Source organism: Dunckerocampus dactyliophorus, chromosome 20 (assembly GCF_027744805.1).
Source record: "Dunckerocampus dactyliophorus isolate RoL2022-P2 chromosome 20, RoL_Ddac_1.1, whole genome shotgun sequence".
Lineage (NCBI taxonomy): Eukaryota > Metazoa > Chordata > Actinopteri > Syngnathiformes > Syngnathidae > Dunckerocampus > Dunckerocampus dactyliophorus.
The window spans coordinates 14,491,996-14,512,065 of record NC_072838.1 but is presented as its reverse complement, the minus strand read 5'-3'; the positions used below and the strand labels follow the sequence as shown (position 1 = coordinate 14,512,065).

At 45.4% G+C, this 20,070-nt stretch overlaps 1 protein-coding gene across 7 annotated transcripts in view; it reads right to left on the bottom strand.

The window, feature by feature from the left end:
- LOC129172937 (triple functional domain protein) overlaps positions 1 to 20,070 on the bottom strand; it is a 51,839-nt gene that overhangs the window by 4,695 nt on the left and 27,074 nt on the right. Inside the window, exons 16-58 of one of the 7 annotated variants that reach the window (XM_054763224.1) lie at positions 19,427 to 19,601; positions 19,159 to 19,354; positions 18,467 to 18,633; positions 18,271 to 18,390; positions 17,989 to 18,180; positions 17,682 to 17,831; positions 17,488 to 17,602; positions 17,296 to 17,411; positions 17,099 to 17,221; positions 16,820 to 17,014; positions 16,626 to 16,741; positions 15,681 to 15,747; positions 15,508 to 15,617; positions 15,201 to 15,270; positions 15,038 to 15,127; positions 14,859 to 14,951; positions 14,672 to 14,783; positions 13,595 to 13,785; positions 13,418 to 13,519; positions 12,507 to 12,536; positions 11,102 to 11,244; positions 10,894 to 10,993; positions 10,571 to 10,814; positions 9,593 to 9,700; positions 9,291 to 9,484; positions 9,048 to 9,218; positions 6,916 to 7,011; positions 6,672 to 6,820; positions 6,528 to 6,594; positions 5,942 to 6,045; positions 5,799 to 5,868; positions 5,644 to 5,733; positions 5,476 to 5,568; positions 5,333 to 5,383; positions 5,177 to 5,254; positions 4,805 to 4,996; positions 4,564 to 4,744; positions 4,258 to 4,497; positions 3,677 to 4,170; positions 2,874 to 3,121; positions 989 to 1,124; positions 894 to 921; positions 653 to 815 (exon numbers count right to left, since the gene is read on the bottom strand). In XM_054763224.1, the coding sequence (XP_054619199.1) occupies positions 653 to 815; positions 894 to 921; positions 989 to 1,124; positions 2,874 to 3,121; positions 3,677 to 4,170; positions 4,258 to 4,497; positions 4,564 to 4,744; positions 4,805 to 4,996; positions 5,177 to 5,254; positions 5,333 to 5,383; positions 5,476 to 5,568; positions 5,644 to 5,733; positions 5,799 to 5,868; positions 5,942 to 6,045; positions 6,528 to 6,594; positions 6,672 to 6,820; positions 6,916 to 7,011; positions 9,048 to 9,218; positions 9,291 to 9,484; positions 9,593 to 9,700; positions 10,571 to 10,814; positions 10,894 to 10,993; positions 11,102 to 11,244; positions 12,507 to 12,536; positions 13,418 to 13,519; positions 13,595 to 13,785; positions 14,672 to 14,783; positions 14,859 to 14,951; positions 15,038 to 15,127; positions 15,201 to 15,270; positions 15,508 to 15,617; positions 15,681 to 15,747; positions 16,626 to 16,741; positions 16,820 to 17,014; positions 17,099 to 17,221; positions 17,296 to 17,411; positions 17,488 to 17,602; positions 17,682 to 17,831; positions 17,989 to 18,180; positions 18,271 to 18,390; positions 18,467 to 18,633; positions 19,159 to 19,354; positions 19,427 to 19,601 (5,970 nt within the window). Of the gene's footprint in view, positions 1 to 652; positions 816 to 893; positions 922 to 988; positions 1,125 to 2,873; positions 3,122 to 3,676; positions 4,171 to 4,257; positions 4,498 to 4,563; positions 4,745 to 4,804; positions 4,997 to 5,176; positions 5,255 to 5,332; positions 5,384 to 5,475; positions 5,569 to 5,643; positions 5,734 to 5,798; positions 5,869 to 5,941; positions 6,046 to 6,527; positions 6,595 to 6,671; positions 6,821 to 6,915; positions 7,012 to 9,047; positions 9,219 to 9,290; positions 9,485 to 9,592; positions 9,701 to 10,570; positions 10,815 to 10,893; positions 10,994 to 11,101; positions 11,245 to 12,506; positions 12,537 to 13,417; positions 13,520 to 13,594; positions 13,786 to 14,671; positions 14,784 to 14,858; positions 14,952 to 15,037; positions 15,128 to 15,200; positions 15,271 to 15,507; positions 15,618 to 15,680; positions 15,748 to 16,625; positions 16,742 to 16,819; positions 17,015 to 17,098; positions 17,222 to 17,295; positions 17,412 to 17,487; positions 17,603 to 17,681; positions 17,832 to 17,988; positions 18,391 to 18,466; positions 18,634 to 19,158; positions 19,355 to 19,426; positions 19,602 to 20,070 lie in introns of those variants that run through there. The other 6 variants (XM_054763227.1, XM_054763223.1, XM_054763222.1 and 3 more) reach the window with 6 other exon arrangements.

Below are 20,070 nucleotides of genomic sequence, written 5' to 3'. Positions count from 1 at the left end.
AAGCGTAAGACATTACTAGCACAGCTTTGTTCTGTGGGTCGTGGATATATTCTATCAGTTATTATTAAGCCTCTAGCTTCCTTTTAGTAAGTAAAAACCTTGGCTATGATTGTACTACATTGTCATGTAGACCTACAAAGTACACTTGGAAGAATAAGAGGTGAATAAATGTCTTGGAACTGATGAGGGGTAGGATTAAATAAGCTTTGCTTCTTCCTACTCCTTTTTGGACATGCAAAATTGTGAATTGTACTATGTGATGTGCTACTGTTTGACTCATGCATGTTCAGGATTAAAACCATGAACCATGATAATAACAAGCCTAGTAGTGTTGTACAACTTTTATCCGCAGTCCGCAGCACCCTCTACTGGTCAACATTATTATTAATTCCCCCCCCCCTTTTTTTTCTTTTTTTTCCTCTACTGGTCAACATTCAAACTGGACGCCAACCTGTCTATAGAGGCCACCTGTCTATAGCGGCCACTTTTGCAGACTCCCTCTAGTGGCCGCTATAGACAAGTTTGACTGTATACACACACACACACACACACACACACACACACACACACACACACACACAGTTATATGTCATAGTATATGATCGTAAATAACCACGTGTGTTGTGTACAGAAGACTGTGATGATGTTGTACCTATAGGTGATAGAGAAGCGGCCGTTGTTAGTGAGGTTGCTCTGGTTGGGTCCCCTCCAGGTGACAGTGGCACGGGGTCGACCACACACCTTACACCTCAAGGTGATGCTCTCTCTGTTGTCACACGTGACGTCGCAAAGAGGGACAAGGAACTCGGGCGGAACTGAAAGTGGGTGCAAGTGAAGGTTTTTAGAAGACCGGCGGCGAGAGTGTTATTAGCTTGTAGCTACTAAACACTCACCATCGTAGATGTAATTTGGATTTAGAAGCTGGAAAGGAAGATGGAAGAGTGTCAGAGGACACATTGAAATCAGTCGTTTCCTGACATCAACTCACCTTTACAGAAACTTTACCGGTGTCTCTGGACTTCCTGTAACCGTTTTCCAGCTTTGTGTCTTTCTTGGCCTCTTTGTCCTTTTTCTCGGATTTCTTTCGGATGCGCAGAGTTGTGTGCCAGGAAGAAGACTTCCTACTGGGGCAGAAGAGGGGAACGTGAGAAAGGTATACTGAATATGTAGCATAAACTAAATAGCTTAGCTAATATATAGCTTTTCATATTATATTATAAGTGAATACTGTACGAGTACCAGCATATATCTGTAACTGGCCAGTAAATACATTGGTTTAGAAAAGTTGTCAGAACGATCCAACACATTTAAATATCATCACGGGTATGGAGCACATGGTGGAATAGGACTTCACAGTAAAAGTCATTCAAGCCTGAGGTGTTTATTTGAAGTGAGGCATTTAACTAAGACATGACCTGTGTTTCAATGCACACACTTCCATACTTACACTTACCATCTGGAGTGTACAGTATATGTAAGAAATACGGCAAAATGCAGTGCGCTATCAGTACCTGTAACATTCATAATGCTTCCAGGGCTTCATGTACTGTAAGTCAGCGCTGACTTTAAAGCTAATGTACACGCCATTACACATGTGATTGGCGTATTTTTTAAAATATCCTTGTTTGTGTGGACATAGTCTGAGCTGGTTAGCTTCTGGTCGCTAGCGAACTAACTAAAGAGAGAACGGGACTATTTTTGCAACCGGAACTAATAGATGCGTGACTACAGTCAGTACAATCGTTACGGTTCAAATATCGCTCCCTCACTATATTGCGTTTTTTCAAAAAATAAATAAGTGATCGCTGTTTCGTGGTTGACTATGGCATATTATTAGTCCAGAAACATTGAAAGGCAGCCCGAAGTCAGCTGGGATAGGCTCCAACATGCCCCTGCAACCCTAATGAGGAGAAGTGGTATAGAAAATGGATGGATGGATGGAAGTTATATGTAGTATTGTGTTCACTAGGCATCAGTAATGTCAAGAGACATGACATCAGATTACATTACCTTTCACGCTGCATGGAGACTGGCTACTGGGCCAGCAGAGCCGAGCCAACTTGCTGTGGCTGAGATCGAGTGGAGAAAAAAAAAAAAAAGGTTTTCCTCTCATCCCGTGTGGAAGTGGTAAGTTTTTGGCTACTTTGTCCTTCTTTAGAGTAAGTAAATTGGAGAGGCTAACTAGTTAGCTTGCTATGCTAGCAGCATATCTTATGTCCCTGCAGTGATACTGTAGCCTGAGCAATGTGATGTAAACAAAAAATAATAGTGTGTAAAAGGGACTACTGGAGAGTTATTTTGTGTCGAGAGGGCTCTAACATTGTTACAACCCGTATTTAGAAAGTCAGGCTTTCTGTGCTCTAACTACAAAAGTATTCCGTTTATTAACATTGAATCCTACTTCGGAAATTCACTTATTGCAGTCGGGTCTTGAACCAAGTAACCGCGATAAACGAGGGACGACTGTAGATCCAAAATCGAAGCAGAAGGTGTTTGCGGAGGTGGGCTGTCCACCCTCTGAACGGGTCGTATACACACAGGAAATAATGTGTTACAAGCTGATCAATCACAGCCTTAACGATTAGCGCCACTGCAGCTTGAGGATTTTTTTGGAAGCGTATGTCATGCTACGCACAGAGACTGAACGAAATGCGTAACAGAGCAGCAAAGCGTATTTAAGGGTCAAAATGCAGGCTGTTTACATCTGCGTATGTTGCACTTAACATGCAGCGATGGACCCTAACCACCCTCAATCATCACTATATTAGGCTATGTAGCGGAAGAAAAGGGACTAACTCCAGTGGTTGCTATTCACAAAAGAAATAAATAGGAAGCATAAACATACAAGACATTTCATACAACCCAACCCTTACTTCACTGATCCCTCGGGGCAATCGGGTACAATGGTGGAGGTATGTCCAAGGACGAATCCGGGGATCCAGCCTTCAGCGGCGGGGCCTTGCTCGGTTGCCGCCCGGAACACCAGGAACATGTTTTGCTGGTTGCTGGCCAAGATCTGGACCACTTCGCCTTGCATCACGCTGATCTCATCCTCCTTCACTGCCATGTAGTCCTGGGTGACCAACATGGTGGATACGCTACTGCTGCTGCTAGTTTCACTCTGTCACAGGGAACAAACACAACCTTTCTCAGTAACTCCATTCATGAGTGGGCTCAGTGCATGGCGATAATGACACTTTGGTGCTTTAGAAAGGATTCACATGAAGAGCGTTGGAATTCATTATTGAGGAAAAAAAAGTGGACCAAGAGAGGTGGAACGGGAAGGGAATTCTTTAGCTCGGCGACTCCAGGCAAAGATGAGAGTCGTTTGTAAGCAGGCCTACAAACGTCAGAGGTTAGTTGCAGCTAAGAGGACATTTAAGCACCGTGGGAGGTGAAGGACGACCAGGAGGATTAGGAAGAGGAGGAGGTGTTAGTAAAGCTTGGTTAGAGTTTGGAAATCAAGAGGCAGCCCCGACGATTGGTCCACCTGAGGAGTTGAGACCCAGGAGAAAGTGCGGCTAGAGTCTTCAGAGATTGTCAAAGCTAAAGATGATGCGTAGTAGTAGACAGATTAGTAGTGCTGTCTGCAGGAGTCGGGACAGACCGGGCCTCCCTCTGCCTCTGTGTTAGTCAGATCGGCACCAGGCACCTAGCAGCAGGTCTTTGTTCTTACCCCGTTACTCTGAGTGGACTGGATGGACTGCTCGCTGGTGGACGAGCAGGTGCTCATGCGGTCAGCGTCCTTGCTGTGCGTGGAGTGCCTGTGGCTTTGATTTGGGTTCCCAGAGCCGGTCTGGACCTGGCTGGAGTTCTGACGTACCGGACTCTCCCCAGCTTCCCCTGGGAAGGTGAACGAGCCGGGTCGGCTCGCTGGAGAGCCTGGCATGGAGCTCCAGAATCCAGACCCAGACTTCTGGCTGGGGCTGGCAGGGGGAGGAGGGAGGATATCCTTGGCAAAGGTGGGGGGGACCAGAGGGGGCACGGGTCCAGGCCGTTGTTTGGATACGGGAGTGGAGGGCAATGGCCCAATTGTGGCACGGACCATAGGAGCTACTGCATTTGTGGGGGTCTGTGTTTGGTCCTCTAGGGTCTGGATGCTGGGGCGCTTACCCTGTGGGCTGCCCCCTGGAGGGAGCAGGGGGGGAGGAACGGGACGGGGGCTTGGACCTGGATCATAAGCGAGCACAACTCAAACCTCAAGCACATCTTTGATAGTACAGATGGGCCACAGAGATCGCACTTATTAAGTCATACCTGACATCTTGTTGGGGCTGTCGGGGTCGGCCCCGGGGTGTTGGCGGAGGGGTTGTGGCAGGCGAGAGGGCTGAGGGATCCTGGATGGTCGACGGCAGCCACCTTGTGGAGGGATGGCACCGCCAGCCTGGGAACTTCCTGTTACGTTAGAGCCACTACTGCCTCCGCCTGGAGCTACCATGCTGGACCCCCCACTGGCTCCAACATGATTCCTCTGGTAGTCTATCGGTGAGGCCAGAGCTACAATAAGTAAGACGACATGGTGAGCTCAAACTCATTCTGGAAAATGTTTTCATGTCAGCTCACCATTGAGAAAACTGCGTTGGCTCTCCAGTATTTGGCTGATCTGAAGCGTCCACACCTCACGCACCCCCGGGTGAGAAGAGTGCAGCACGAACGACTCCACTGTGCCGTTGGTCGAGCGAGAAGTTAGCATGAACTTGCAGGGGTCGCCCTCTACGTTGTCTTCTAGACCCAAACTGCTAACCTGCAGCAGGAGATCATCAGAGACTGGCTGATTCGGCAGATTTGTGATGGGATCCCTTACTTTGATGCTGTTCTTATAGAGGAAGCCAGGCAAGGAGAAGCCTTTCTTCTTGTCCAGCGGCTCGCTGAAGATGATGAGCTGCTCAAAGAGGAAGACTCTCCTCTCCTTCATGCGGCCAAGTACACTGCTTTCTGCGTCAGACACCATGAACGTGTCCTGCAGTAGAAGGCGGCCCAGGGCTACGATCTTACCCTGAAGAGAAGCAGAAGGTGAGTACACCACAAATACACACGGTACCGGCTCCTTTGAAAGGTGCTGCTGGGTCTGGCAACCAAAAATCTATCGCATTTAGTGTGAGCTATTTTGGGAACCTATCCCCCTTGATAAACGAGGGAAGACTGTATAGTAAATCATTTTTCAAAGTGTACTTACATCAAATCCCTGAAGTCGACCCACATTCATCATATCGTTGCACCTTTTAGGCACAATGCACATGACCTCCACTGCTTTCTGTGTAAGAAATTGACACAAATCATTTTTTGGTATGATTGTTCACATGTTCTACAAAATGTGCACCTCTTCTCTTACCTCCAGATCCACAGACTCCAGCCCTGCTTTTTTAGAGTGTTTCAGCAAGTCCTGAAACAAAGTACATGTGACCATGGGGTATTAAGGCATCCATAATTAGATATGGAGCTTTGGCGCCCCCTAGTGTACCACAGCACACCAACCTTCAGCAGTAGTTGGTACTTCATGATCCTCTGGACTGGCTTGATGAGCAAGTCTGTGATCTGCAGTCTATGGCCAAGCCGCTGCTTCAGGTCCTGCACAGAGGTCAAAGATGAATGAAAAGGAGGATCACTGTCATGTATGTCACCACATTTTTTTTTCTATCTTACCTCAAAATAGGTGTCAAGGTACTCAGAGACAATGTGCTCAGACTTGGGCTTGTTTTGACAATACACCACATACATGTTTAACCTCCGCTCCTGCACGTTAGGGAAAACATGATTACAAGGGTAAAAATACATGTAGGAATTAATCCACGACAAACCTGTTTGAGAAAGAGCGGCCCCAATCTGTCCGGGTCCTCCAAACATTTCTCCAACTCACCAAGGAAGAAACTGAGCACAAAGGGAGATGAAAGTGAGCTTGTAGTAGAAAACACTGTGTTGTTGTTGTTGTTGTGCTCCTTACTCTTTGTGCCAGTCAAAGATTTGATGGATGTTGCCAAACACGATTTTGTCTTTCCCCTTCATGTCATCGGGGACGCCCTCCTCCTTCATCCGGCTCATGTAACCCTGAGCACCGACACACCAGCATTATTTACAAGAAATGAACAAATGATGCTTTTAACTCTCAAGTGTCCACAAACTGGTACTGGCAGTCCATGCCTGTTTAGCATCATGACCGAGCCACACAAATGCTTCCCTTCAACCTGAGTCGAAAGTGCAGACATCAAACTGTACACAAATATTTAAATGCTGTAGATCGGTCAAGTCAAACCAGAGTTATGATAAGTCATATTCACCATCATTTTGTCCTCATATTTATTGGTAATGTGTGTGTGTGTACTGTCAACGCAGGAAGGCATTTGCTTTGAAAGCAATGAAACATGACACCACCTTCTGATTGATGATGCGCTTTTTTCCACCAATCAAAAGTAAGCCAACACTGCCGTCAAATGGCCAAATGATCACATCGTGAATGGGAAATTTCTACTCACGCCTGACACTTAGGTAAACAGAAAAAGCATGTAAAAATGCTCAAAAGGACCACTCACCTCCACCACCTGGCCCAGGTCTTTAACATAATCTCTCTCCGTTTCCACCAATTCTAGCAGAATGTAACTGAAGTAAAAGAAAAATAAAATATTATCAAGCAGAGAATCAATAAGAGTTAATGGTGTCAAAGTCAAGTGACTTACTGTCTTTTCTTGAGGATGCTGGCCCGCCGTTCGTCCATCTCCTCCATGGGGGAGGATGAGGAGAGGAGGGAGTTGTCCGAGGGGTTGAAGGAGGGAGAGCTGCTGTCGCCTTGTTCCACTGACAGCGAGCTGGGCCGGTCCTCCAGAGCCTGAGAGAGTCCATGTCAATCACTTTTGAATTCAATAGTTGATGGAAAAGTAAACGTAACATAGGAGTGCTTGAGGTTTGGGGTTATTTTCCTACCATCTTGCTTTTGACCAGCTCCTCGATGGCGCTCACCAGCTCGGCAGCACTGGGCGTCTCTGAACTGGACGGGCGCACTGACAGACGAGAGGAGTTCTGCAGATGGACAGTAAACAAACATGTGATCCACTTGCGTTCTCACTGGATTGTCTTCTTTAGGGCCTGTGTCCACCAGGGGCTAGTATTGATAAATGTGGGAACAACATGAGATAGTGTAGCGACAGGAAAGGACCCTTTCTACAGCAGGGATGTGCAAATTTGTTCCACCGAGGGCCGCGTTTTGAGCAATCTAAGGTAATGGGGGCCATTTTCATTTTTTATTTGTATTTTTTTTTAACACAGGCTAAATCCAACCCATGTAGACATGCTAGGACGTTATGCTAGATATTAGACACACAGACGCTCTATTTCAACTTGGGTCGAAAAGTGCATACTTCACACTGGATACGTCTTTAAAGGGCACACGCCATCCGTCTAACTAGAATTATGATCAACAATATTGGCAATGATGTCACTGTGTTATTACATTTTTTCTCATTTGTATGCACCTTTCAAAGCATCCACAGGTAGAGGGGGAAAGGTAAGCCGACACTGCCGTCAGAGATGGCATCATGCCTTTAAAACGGGCTGCACTTTGGACACCAAAACAGAGGTAGTCAAAGTAAATGGGGATTTTTGCACAAAAAGGTACCATATAGAAGGTCAATATAATTGGTGAACACAGACCCTTGAGCCCTTCTTCATCTCTTTAAGAAGTGTTTTCCAAAGAGAACTTAAATGAACCAGAAATTTTTAAATGGAATGCAAATTTGAATGCCTAAATGTTATGGTATGAACCTGTTTATTAGTTACAAGATGAGCGTATTTGTTTTAGTGAGGCGAGTAACTGTCATATGCGGCTAATGTGATGCGTCAAAAAGAGCAGATAAAGGTTAAAAAGAAGGTGAAAGAAATGCACAAGTTTAGAAAAGGTGGCTGAAAGAATGGGATGGTAAAAAAAAGGGTCATGTGAGATAAAAGCAATAAAAAGAATAGAAAAGATGCGGTGTGTTCTTGCTGTGCATTGAGGTGATGAGTAGTCTTTCAAATGGATAAAAGGGAATGGAGGAGTTTTATGCGGATGTAATATAAAAATATATTCCAGTAGACTCTCACCCTTGCTCTGCTGGGTTTTCTGGGTGAGCCTGTGTGGCTCTTGTGGCCTCGCCAGCGTTTATAGAGATGCCAATTACTCGCATGGGTCATGAGATTAAACGCACAGAGGGTAAAAAGGGGATGAGAACGAGTGGGGTAAGGGAGGGAGTGGTGATGGTAACAAGGGGGATATTGTTGTTGTTGGGTTTTTTTCCACCTCGGTGCTGGGGGTTGTATTTGGGCTTCACCGACAACTAAGAGCCTCTCATTTTTTAGCACATGCAGAAAAAAGCCATAGTAATATTTAAAGTGGCTGAAGGAGAGCTTTGCAGCACTTTGGCACAAGTAAGGCTTTGTCTGTTGAAGAAACATGGAATTTAAAAAAGAAAAAAAAAAAGATGGACTGCGGGGAAATTCTATCTCAGAAAATCAAGATTGTTTAGAAAAACTACAAAAAAATAAAGGAAAGAAAGAGAAAAGTCTGTTACGTCAGGAAAAAAAGGAGGGATTTGTTCATGTAATTTATGCAGTAGATTGTTCAATAAAGCAAGAAAGAACAAGAAGGAGCAATCACTTCAAGCTGAAGAGTGCGGGGGGTGGGGGGTGGAGGGTAAAAGGCGAACTGAGGGAAGAAAGAGGGGAGGAAGATGGGGCATTTCAGATGGACAGGTATGGAAACTGAGACAAAGCAAAGACAGGACATAAATCAAGATAATGCTACATTATGGCAAACAATACAACCAGGAAACAAAACAAAAAGAGAAACACAAATTAGTGTCAGAAGAAGAGTCTCTGCTGCCTAAAACTTCTCAAGAGAGGAAAGAATATGATGCAACACAGGAAGATAAAATGCTCCAACACAAACTATCAGAGATTAAGACCAAAAACCTGGACAAATTAAAAATATGAAGAGCAATGATGTGTAATTAGCATAGAGGATGCAAAGATATGACAATACGTTTAGACTTTCTCCCTGACTGCGCCACCTGTGTCTTTACCTTATCGTCCTGCGAGTCGGCCTGTAGCAGGCTGTGCTGCTGGATGGCCATAGGTGGAGGCAAGGGGACTGCATCAGGACCCTCCTCGCCTTCCTCCTCGCCGCAGCTCTGCATGCCCGAAGAACTGGACTTGGACAACGTGCCGCTTGACAGCCCCTCATTGCGGACCCTCTGCAACACAGCCAAACGATTAAAGTCCCATTCGCACCAGGACTCGGAGGAATGTGGCGTTGTCTCGCCAACCTCCTCCACGGTCTCGTCCTGGGGCGTGGCGGCGCTGTCGTCCGAGTCCTTCTGGGATCCCATGGTCATCTCGCCGCTCTTCCTCACCTCGCGGTTCTTCTTGTGCTTGTGGGCCAGCTTCTTCACGTGGCCATCCGCCTTGCCGCTGCTGAGCCGGCGGACGGGGCTGGTGAGCCACTTTCGTAAAGTGTTGCCTGCAAAAACACAAAACGTTGCATGTTTTAAGCCTCGTACAGCGGTACAACAATTACTATCTAATGCCATTTTCTTGTTCTTAAAGTTTATAGTTGGTGTATCTCTACCTGGTCGTTTTGGCCCTGGTGAAGCATGGGAGCCCATTCCATGACCAGGCTGAAGTGTAGCAGAGGACCCTGGCATGATGGAGTCATTGCTGCACACTGACAAAGTGTCTGGAATAGAAATCAACATGTTTGTCATTTAAACACACGGTATGAGCACACACCTGTTACAGTGGCAAAGCACACGTGCAGAAAACATTAAAAGCTGTGGAATTTTGATGCATGCTTTGAATGGGAGAACAAGTGGCACCATTCAGTAGACAAATATAAAAATAGAAATTGAGCCAGCACAGTCGTCCCTCGTAATAGTGCAGTTTGATTATCACTCCCTCGCTATATCACGGTTTTCCAGAAATTAATAAATACATAATTGCTGTTCCGTGGTAAATGATGGTCTATTATTAGTCAAATTATAATGAAATATAAGTGATATGTAGTGTTCTGGTCAAATCTCTGGCAAATTTGACCTACAGTCGTCCCTCGCCCCTTTCTCTTTCCAATTTCACGGCTTCACTCTCACGGTTTTTCAAAATTGTATTAATTAAAAAAATCAGCACTCCTCCGTGATTGACTATGGCCTGTTAGTCAAAAATATGCATATTTAAGCAAATTATTACACATATCTGGCCTAAATTGAGCATTTTTAAGCATAAAAATGGGTATATGAACTAAAACACACAAAAAGGCATTCAGAAGACGCAATCAAATACGTGTTGATATGTACTGTTAAAAACTGTATTTCGCAGGTCTCAAACAGGTTTTCTGTGCTCTAACTAAATAAATATTCCATTTATAATTAAGAAATACGACTTTGCGGAAGTTCACTTATCACAGTTTGGTCTGGAACCAATTAACCTCAATAAATGAGGGATTACTGTATATTCATTCACCACAGCCAAAATGTAGTGGGGGGAAAAAACCCCAGAATGCCACAAAATGTCCCTCGCGTCGCTGAACAATGTTTATTACTGTTTTTCCTACCTTTGTGGTTGAAGATGCCCTCCATCTCCATGGAGGACCGCGAGTGTGCGATGCAGAGCATGGAGCAAGGCACCAAGCCCTCCAGGGCGGGGGAGCGGTCCGTGGTCCTCACCAAGCACCAGTCGGGCTTGTCGTGGCAGCGCTCCAGAACCTCTACCGTCTGACCGCGCCGCACCGTCAGCTCATTGCTGTTGCTCGCCATGAAGTCGTGAATTACCACCGTCAGCTCGCAGCCGCCGGAGAGCTGCGTGGAGCAGGAAGGAGGTGAGTGATAGAAGAGCAGGAACATGAGCAGTTTGTGTGTGCTACATGAGTATGGCTACCTTGTCACTGTCCAGTGTGTTCTGGGAGGTGCGAGAGGCAAGGGAGATTGTGTCTGGTTGGCTGCTGCCTTCACCTTGACTGTCAAGGTCCTCTCCATCCCTAAAACACAACCACCGTTTCTGTTCATCTGGTAAGTCTTAACATCTTATGTTATGTTACATTTATGGACTTGGCGTAGTTTCCATGACTCCTTCACGACAACGTTACCTGCGGCCCTTGTGGTGCTTGGCTGTGCTGGCTTTGGGAATATGAATGGGCTCCTTCAGCGCTCCCCTCAGGTGGATGGTGCGCTCCTGGATCACCTCTCTGATGTGCTTGATCCAGTCCTGCTTGTTCTCAATGTTGGACGCCTGTTCATTGGCAGCCAGAGATGAAAGTCACAGCTTAATAATAAGGCCATTTGGACAAGACATTTTGGAAATATTGTTTCACTTTGTGCTTCCCACAAGTCTGAAGCAACCAACTTAGCATCTCTTATCGGTTGGGAGTATGCTGGGAAATCATTTTATCTCACAGGAATCCAGTCGTTTGATAATTATGCTGGATAAACAAAATATTATTCTGTACTTTTCACTTTTGCTTCATGCAAAATGACCAAATACATCACTTTAGAACAGTTTTTATCCTACAAGACATCATTTTAATAGTGTGCATGCTCCAAATAAATCTCTTCAATGAAACAACGTCTCCTATAGTGGTATACAAAAGCAAGTAATAGCTACGGCCTCTAATTAGTGTGTCAGTAGTTGTGGCTGTAGGCAACGTCTTGGCGTTTTACGGTAGCTGCATTTAAAGTATGAGTGGTCAGTAGGGGTGTCATGAGACACTCAGTTCACAAGACGAGACGAAAAAATATGACAATACTAATTGCACTCTTCTGTATGACTGACAAAAGGGCTCACTGTGTCCATGCCGTTGTTCTATGGAACAAACGTGCCAAGGTGCTGAAACCAATGCAGAGTGAACGTTCTTCTTGCCTCTTTGGAGGCGAGAGACAAAAACGGACACGCATGCACGTGGCGATATATTGAGGCCGGCAAAATGATCTAGTTCATTTTCATTGATAGTGTGATTAATTAGTGAATTTGCTAATTGTCCCAGGCCTAGTGCCCACGAGACATTTTTTTTTTCTTGTGAGATCACCCCTAGTGGTCAGCAAACAGCAGCTTTATCTAACTCTGCATGCGCTTTCCAATGTTGGTTGTGCTACTCAGCTGTTGCCGTGTTGTTGTTTACAATGAACTCATCAGTGGTATGAATGCAGTTTGCTCCTTCCTGCTATTGTAACATTGGTTCAGTTGCTGTGTTTTGATATATACTTAATTATATAATAATAATAATTAATAATAATAAATGATCATCAAAGAGTTTTCCACTTTCTCGTGCACGCCAAGTCATTATTCAAGTTTTTTATATATAATGAGTTTTAAAATTTGGGAAATAAGAGCCTCTCTCCAATTATTGCCTGTTAAATAACTCTAGAATGAGAGCATTTACGGTATTAAGCAGCTATTTAGTCAAATAGTGAAAACCCACATTATAAGAAGTGCTTCAGAGCTTCAGACTTGTGAGAAGCTGCTGAGGGCTGTGTTGTGGGACATTTGGTACTCACCATCGCTCCATGTTTGGATCCCTGACTTAGCTTTAAATTTGAAATATGAGATAGACAATTTCACTGGTTTGTTTGGAGAAGAGATAAAGGACATTTTTCTGTCATGGATTGTCACGATAAAAACGCACACAACACCAATAATCTGCCTGGACAGTGTAGCCCAATTATGAGCGTGTAATGGATGTGAACATGTGTAGTTAGTGATGAAACACAGTTTGTTTACAAAGCACGGGGCACAGGACTGCTTGTTAGCTGTTAGTTCAGCAATTATCATGTATTATTCACTGAACGTGGTCGGATTTGTAGCTTCATGCCCTTCCAAATGCTGACACACATCTCAACCTTCTGCCACTTAGGAAATAGGAGGAAGGGGATTTGAGAAAATGGTTGTCAAATCATTAAAAAGTTGAGTTTGCAAACAACGGCGTGCAGCCAGGATGGTGGGAGGAGAGAAGTTGAAAAAGTGTCAGCAGCGTTGGCGGAAGCATGTCAGCCCACAGAGAGACTTTGGAGACAAACATCCACGGAAAACACAGCCCCAGATATACAGACAAGCCCGTACGTGTGTGCGCGCTAACAAAGCAGAATCAAACCAGAGGCTGGCTGGGAGAGCAAAAAGGACAACTCAGGTGTGAATCGTGACTACAGAGAAGTGATGGCCCATCTTGAAGCTGCTCATGCAACCAAAGCAGACATTATAGAGTGACAGGAGGAAAACCTCGGCTAGACTGATGGAGGCTTTTCAACAGTGCTCAGTATTTATCATTTACTGATTTTTTTCTAGATTATGGTCATCTAGATATACACTTTGTCTCCAAAAATTGGCTTGATGTTCCTACAGTGTTTGCCAAGCCACATCAGTCGAACCTCCAAAGTGTTTTCAGGAAAAGAGGACAGAAGGAGCAAATTACCTTAAGCACAATCTTATTGTCTGACGTGGGAGTGCGTCCCACCCAAAGTGCAAACTTGCATGGGTCTCCCTCCACGTGCTCCGTCACCCCTAACTCTGACGTCTACACAGAGCGGGGGATAATAATCATTATCTATATAATAATATGACAGACTTATATATATTAAGCCCCACTTACAAAGAGTTTACTCTTGTAGATGTATTTGCTCCTGCCATTGGAGTCCTTGACCTCCTTGCTAAAGACCAGGGACATCTCAAAGAGGAAGAGGTGGCGCTCTCGGCCTTTGCGGATCAGCGTCTTTGGATCCCACACTTGGAAGGAGTCCTGGAGGATCAGCTCCCCTTGCGACTCAATGTTTTCATCAAAACCTAGAGGACAAACATGCAAAAGAACCCTTTAGGCACCAGATTGTGTTTCAGTTTTGACAGTGCTAATTGAAAAGCTTGTAGCTTGAAAATGGTTAGGGACAAAGGCATACTGTGAATTATAAAAACCATCAGTATGACCCAAAGTTTGTGATGGGAGTAAATTTACTCATCTAATTTGCATATTATGGCGCCACCAGGCTCAGAATTTGTCAGATCCCCGTCTCCATGATACCAGCTCATCAAAATGTCTGATCCACTTGTGATACTCTTCCTCATCATCATTTATAGCGGGATCTTGAACACCACTGCTGCCTCAACAGCTATGATTACACAGATAGATATAAAGTACAGTATCGATCTATGATGCCTGTGTATATTGTCATTTGCCCAGGTCATTGTATTCTCGGGTCATATCGATCTATCAGCAGTGTAATTTTTGCTGAGGAATCTCCCACAGATAGTACCACGTATGCACCTATTTCCGTGGTTTTTTTTGTACATTCCCACCACGTCCACCCCCATTAGTGGTTTTCTGACGACCCACCACGTCCCCTCCTGCCACCCTGAACACGGTTTAGCAAAGGACCGGCTCAAGTATGCTGCGTGTGGACTGTCATGGCGAGCGGATGCGCCGCCGCACACATAAAGGGCTTCATAGTCTACAGACTTATAAACTTTGCATAGAAACGCCCACAAATGTTGCTCAGATTGAAGTTGCAGATGTTTGTCATCTCCTGATGTAAAGTATTAACTACATGAGGCACCATATTAGCAGACATCGCTTGTTAAATTTAGCAGTGTTGCTTGTCGCAATTTTGCGACTTTGGCACTTAAAGGGTTAAAACCTGGAGAATAAACAGATGAATTTGTGGTCTCTGTTGGTCACCTTCCAGCATGGAGAGGTGCATTGCATCGTTGGCTTTTTTGGGAACACTGAGCATCACCTCCAGGCCGTCCTTGATCTCGCCTTTGCCTTCTTCGCAGCACGTCAGCAGCTCCTAAAATAATGTCCAAAAGCTTGAACAACGCAACACAAAAATTGTCACATCAGCCATGAGATGGTTTTAGGTTACCTTTAGCAGAAGCTGATATTTAGTGATTCTCTGCACGGGCTTAATCAGGTAGGATGAGATTGAGTTGGCCAGTCGGTGCCTCTGCTGAATTTCCTGTTAATTCCCCCAGGGAGAGAAATGATTTAATAGTAATATTACGTAACGGCGTTTCATTGTGACCTTTGTAACATTTTACTTACATCAAAATAGTTCCCAGCATGCTCCAGGATGAGCTGGGTGGAGTCAGGCTTGTTCTTGCAGTAATTCACGTACATCTGGAACTTATCAGCCTAGAAAGAAAGAAAGAAGCTTCTTTATGAGGATAATGGATCAGTATTGAGTTATGGGGACAGTGATACATACCCATGTAACAAAGCAATGGCCCACATCCTCTGGCAGCTGTTCGTATTTCTCCAGCTCTTTGAGAAAGATGCTGATGCAAGAGAGGACATCACATTTTTATACTCTATAAATAAGTCCTTAAAAGATAAAACCGAGCCCTAACTACAGTATGTCGGCTTGCGTCTGCTTACGTATGTGTAAGTACTATTAGACTTTCATAAAGCCAATGAACCACTAGGGGGAGCGATAACAATAGCAATGACATCTCTTTTGTCTGCTTTTTTGTGCACATGAGAGTGAGAGTGAGAGTTGAACTTCTGATGCTCACTTATGGTGGAATTCATAAAGGTCCTGCATGTTCCCAAAGATGATGAGCTCCTTATTGATGATTCCTGGAGGGATCTCTTCCACCCCACTGGTCATCTCCCACAGGTAAGTCTGCAATTCAAAAATATTGAGCTGCGTTCCTTACAAATGCATGGAAAGAATAGCAAAACGTACGTCCATGCACTCCCGTAGGTCGCGCACATAGGCCTTCTCTGTCTGAATCAGCTCCGCCATGATGAACCTAAACAAAAGCATAAACAACACATGAGTGCCCATAATCTTAAATCAAAATCTCCTGCAAGTTCCCCCCCCCCCCCCATTTACTCTAATGGATCATGAAAGTTTTTGTTTAATGTAAGACTTTCAGAGGCCATAAAACACGGTCATAAAGCAGCCGTAGATGATGGACATCATGTTGGTGATTTGTGTGGCTCGTAAAATGACACACACTTCCTTTCCTGTGTCTACAGTGAGAGTCATTTGTGAGCTGATGGTGCTTGACTGGCGTTTGTGCTGCTCTTGTGCTGACCAAGCAAAGCTGAGGCCAGGCAGGACACTTAAATCATGCAAATGCATTATGTATGTGCCTTTGCACTGGCTTCACTACTCAGCACCACTTCCTCAATAAGCTAATAACTAAACCAGTGGTCACCAACCTTTTTGAGACCAAGATCCCCGGTATTTTGTTTCTGCAGCGATGCAATGGCAAATGAGCCACGGGTCGTAGATGGCCCCTGAGCTTGTGGCATCGGCGTTGTGAGTAAACCACAACTCTTATTTGGCTTGTTGGCGTCGTCGCGGCTCAAAGGTTTAGTTTTGGAGGCGCACGTCTATTGAGTTATATTTGTGCCTTAACTTTGAAGTAGCAAAGGCAAATTTTGAGCCCTATTAACTTGCAATAATTACTGTTGTGTGCAAAGGCACATCGCTGCAGCGCTCTGTCGCTCCATCTCTCACTCGCTCGACCTTTTTGCTAGCACGATCGACCGGCAAACTCCCAAAGATCAATGGGTTGGCGACCCCTGAACTAAACCATGATCCACTATGGTAGCCTTAGCTTTACATTTACATTTATCAATACAATGCATTTAACTGCTCAAATAAGAATTAGCCACATACTCCTTTCTGCGTGCAGACTTGCGTTTCTCCTCATTGAGCTCATGGGCGGCATCCCTGAGCTTGACCTCTGACCCTGGAGCTGTGGCTGGAATGATGTCCAACTGGAGATCCTTACTCTGTGAAAGTGAGAAAATGGCCAAGTGATTCATTTTCTAAAAGTTGGTATCACAATGGTGAAATATATGCACACGTACAGCCTTGTTGGAGTCCGAGGAGATACCCAAGGCTTTCTCTAAGCTGCAGCGGTATTTGTCCATTCGCAGGGAGAAGTCTCTGTAGCGTTTGTCCACGGCCGTCACCCACTTTTTGATCTCTCCCGCATGACTGTGACCTTTGTCACAGAAGCCGTCCGCCAGCTGGATGAGCAGCTTCACACGCTCTTTGGTTTGCTGCATTGGACGGAAAGCAAAAGCGTTGCATGTGTGCACACACGCAGCGACACACTGACGCCAGTGTGTGACTGTGTAACCAACCTTGGCGGTGATGTGGAAGTCCTCGTGCTCCTTAAGCAGCTCCTGCGTGTGGTGGATACTCGAGCCTGTGGAGGTGTGTGTGGACAAGTAAAACTCGCCAGTGTCGTGAATCCACTCCAGGGCCTGCAAATGTTGTCATCAGATCACAAAATCCCCACTGGAAGATGTGGTGTTGTGCCAACGTGTGCTTCTTTCACCTGTTTGGCACTGCGTTCAAACACCACATACTGCTGACACTGGTCCAGACGCCGCTTTCTCATGGTCCAGAAGTGGAGGACACGGTTTTCTCTCTGCAGCAGCTCATTGAGGATGTCTGTGCACAACAAAAACTTTGTCTTACTTTGCTCACTTGACACACATTGCTGCCATTGAAATGTCCCCAAACTCACTTTTAACTTGCTGCTCCGGTGCTTTGACGTGACTCAGCATTCCCGGCATGTTGACGCTGTTCCTGTGCATGTACTTGAGGAAGACGTCAGCGTTTCTCCTGGCCAGAGTGCACGCCTGATTGGGAAAAAAATGTGAAGATGACCATTGGAACTTTGCTTATATGTAGTGGGGTCTGATATTATGTGGTGCAAACCTTGAGGAAGGCCTCCTTCTGCTCCAGGTGTTTACTGATCATGGGGGTCACGTGATCAGTTTCACAGTTGGGACCGAGTTTGTCTGCACCTCCACACCAGTCCTCCTCCCTCTTATACTCCTGCTCCAGGCTTTCCAACACACTGCATACCTGGAGGGAACATAACATTGGATTGTATTTTTGGTGCATTGTTAGCATCATGCACTGCATCAATGCTTCACTCTGGAGGGGAAACACAGAATTTCTTCTTAGAGGCAACCATAGTCTCTATGTCATGGCCAGAGTCAACATCTAATGCATGTCCTACTTGTTCTGAGGTCTTGTAGAAGGCCACAGAGGCATTGACCAGCTTGAGCCTGTCCTCCATCTTCAACATGAGCTGCTGCCAGTGGGACGCCACGCTCTCAGCACAATCTCTGATCAGGTCCATGTCGTAGTGATTGGCCTGCAGCAGAGCCTCAGCCTTCTGCTGAACCTGCAGAGCACTCTGATGGGTCTTCTGCAGGCGGGAAGTAGAGGGTTCTTCTAAAGTGAACGAGTAAGCAATGATGGAAACAGGAAATGGCTGAAGAAACAACTGTGGTCGAACCTCAATGGCGTGCTGAAACTGTTCATGTTCCCTCTGAAGCTGCTCTGCTTCCTGCAGGGAGCTGGCTGTGATCAGACCCGCATTCAGCATGGACTCACCATTGCGTATCCAACCCAGGACCTGCAAAAACAAAGATGAAATGAAAAAAAGAGGAACCCAAAAAACCTGACAAAAGGTGGAGATATCCTCCACTTACCTGTTTGACCTCAGCCTGCAGGTGTCTGAGCTGGACGCACTGCTCCAGGTGCCTGCGGTGCTGCTCTGCTGCCAGGTCCAGCTCTTGCTGCTTCTCGTGGAGGAACTCCAGCAAGTCCTGAACACGGGTCGCCATGTCGACATCTCGGTCGCATAGTAGCTCGACGCCTAGGGGGAAGGACACCCTCACATGACATATGGATGTCTATGGGAGAGCTTTTAAAACACTCCAAAACAGGTCAGGAAATAGATATGCATTGTCGTAGATGACCACAATGTATTCCACTAGTTTTTATACCATGAAGTGTTCCAAGTACAACAGTGGATTACGTAACATTAGTTATTTGGACATTCATCCTGACTATTTTCACCATTAATATCAAGTGGATATATGATGTAAGCGATTTCTTGTGCAGCCACACAGAAAAACTTATTAACATGCAAGCTCACAGGTGAATTTTTATGCTTTGTGAGTGGGCGACTCTCATCCCAAACACTGACCGAATCAGACCCTTAAAACACCTCCACAGCGTCAATACTAAACTCCAACACAGGGTGAATGTGCTCTGCTGCAGCTCCTACTTCAACCCTCAGCTTGGATGTGACAAAACAACTTGTTGAATAATAATAAGTGTTCAGATTTCCTAGAAAGGAGCATGTTTAGTGAATTATTTGAAGGGGAGTGGGACTCACCAGATGCCTGGACTTCATTAACATATTGAAGCAGCTCCTGTCCCTGGTGGATGACATCGAAGGTGAGGTTGTTCATGGTCAAGGCCTTGTCGGCGTGATGCTGCAGCCTCTGCTCGGCAAGTGTCAGGTCCTCGGTGTCAAAATCATTCATCTGACCCGTCAGTTCCTCGTTCCACGACTCCAGGTCAGAGATAATCTGAGGGAGAGGAACGTGAAATTTAACTGCAGGCAAGCCCGGCAACAACACACACACGTAAACAAGACTCACCTCAATGGCGTCCCTCTCGAAAATGCGGAGCTGGAGGAAAAGCTCCAGTTTGATTTTCCTCTCCTGGAAGAGCTCCTCCATTTGGGCTTGAGCCTCATCCAGCTGTTGCAGCACACTCTCAATGTGGTTGATGGAGCTGTTGTGGGGCGTTTTGTTGCTGGAGATGGCCGAGTCCCTGACACAGAAAGGCAGAAGAGGTGTCAAACAAAAGATATGCAGATCACACACTAATATGCAGTAGCTAAATCAAAATGAGTCATTACAGCTATAAGTCTTTCTGTCCATATTATAAATGTGATAGGAATTGATTTTACTTGATGATTGCATTGGAAAAGGAAGACCTAAAAACAATGCACAACTTCTTCAAGGATGCAGGATAATAATACATGATACTTTAAGCAAAAACGCAAACCAGGGCAAAAGAGAGCTCTGATTGGTGTTCGAATGATAATCACAAACACCCACACACACACGCGCGCGCACACGCACGCACACACACACACACACACACACACACACACACACACACACACACACACACACACACGTGGAGACTACCACACAATTAGATGTGCACTTATAAAAGCAGTGTTATGTAATACATGCTGGAGTCAACACACCAGAGATGGAGTGATACAAACGCC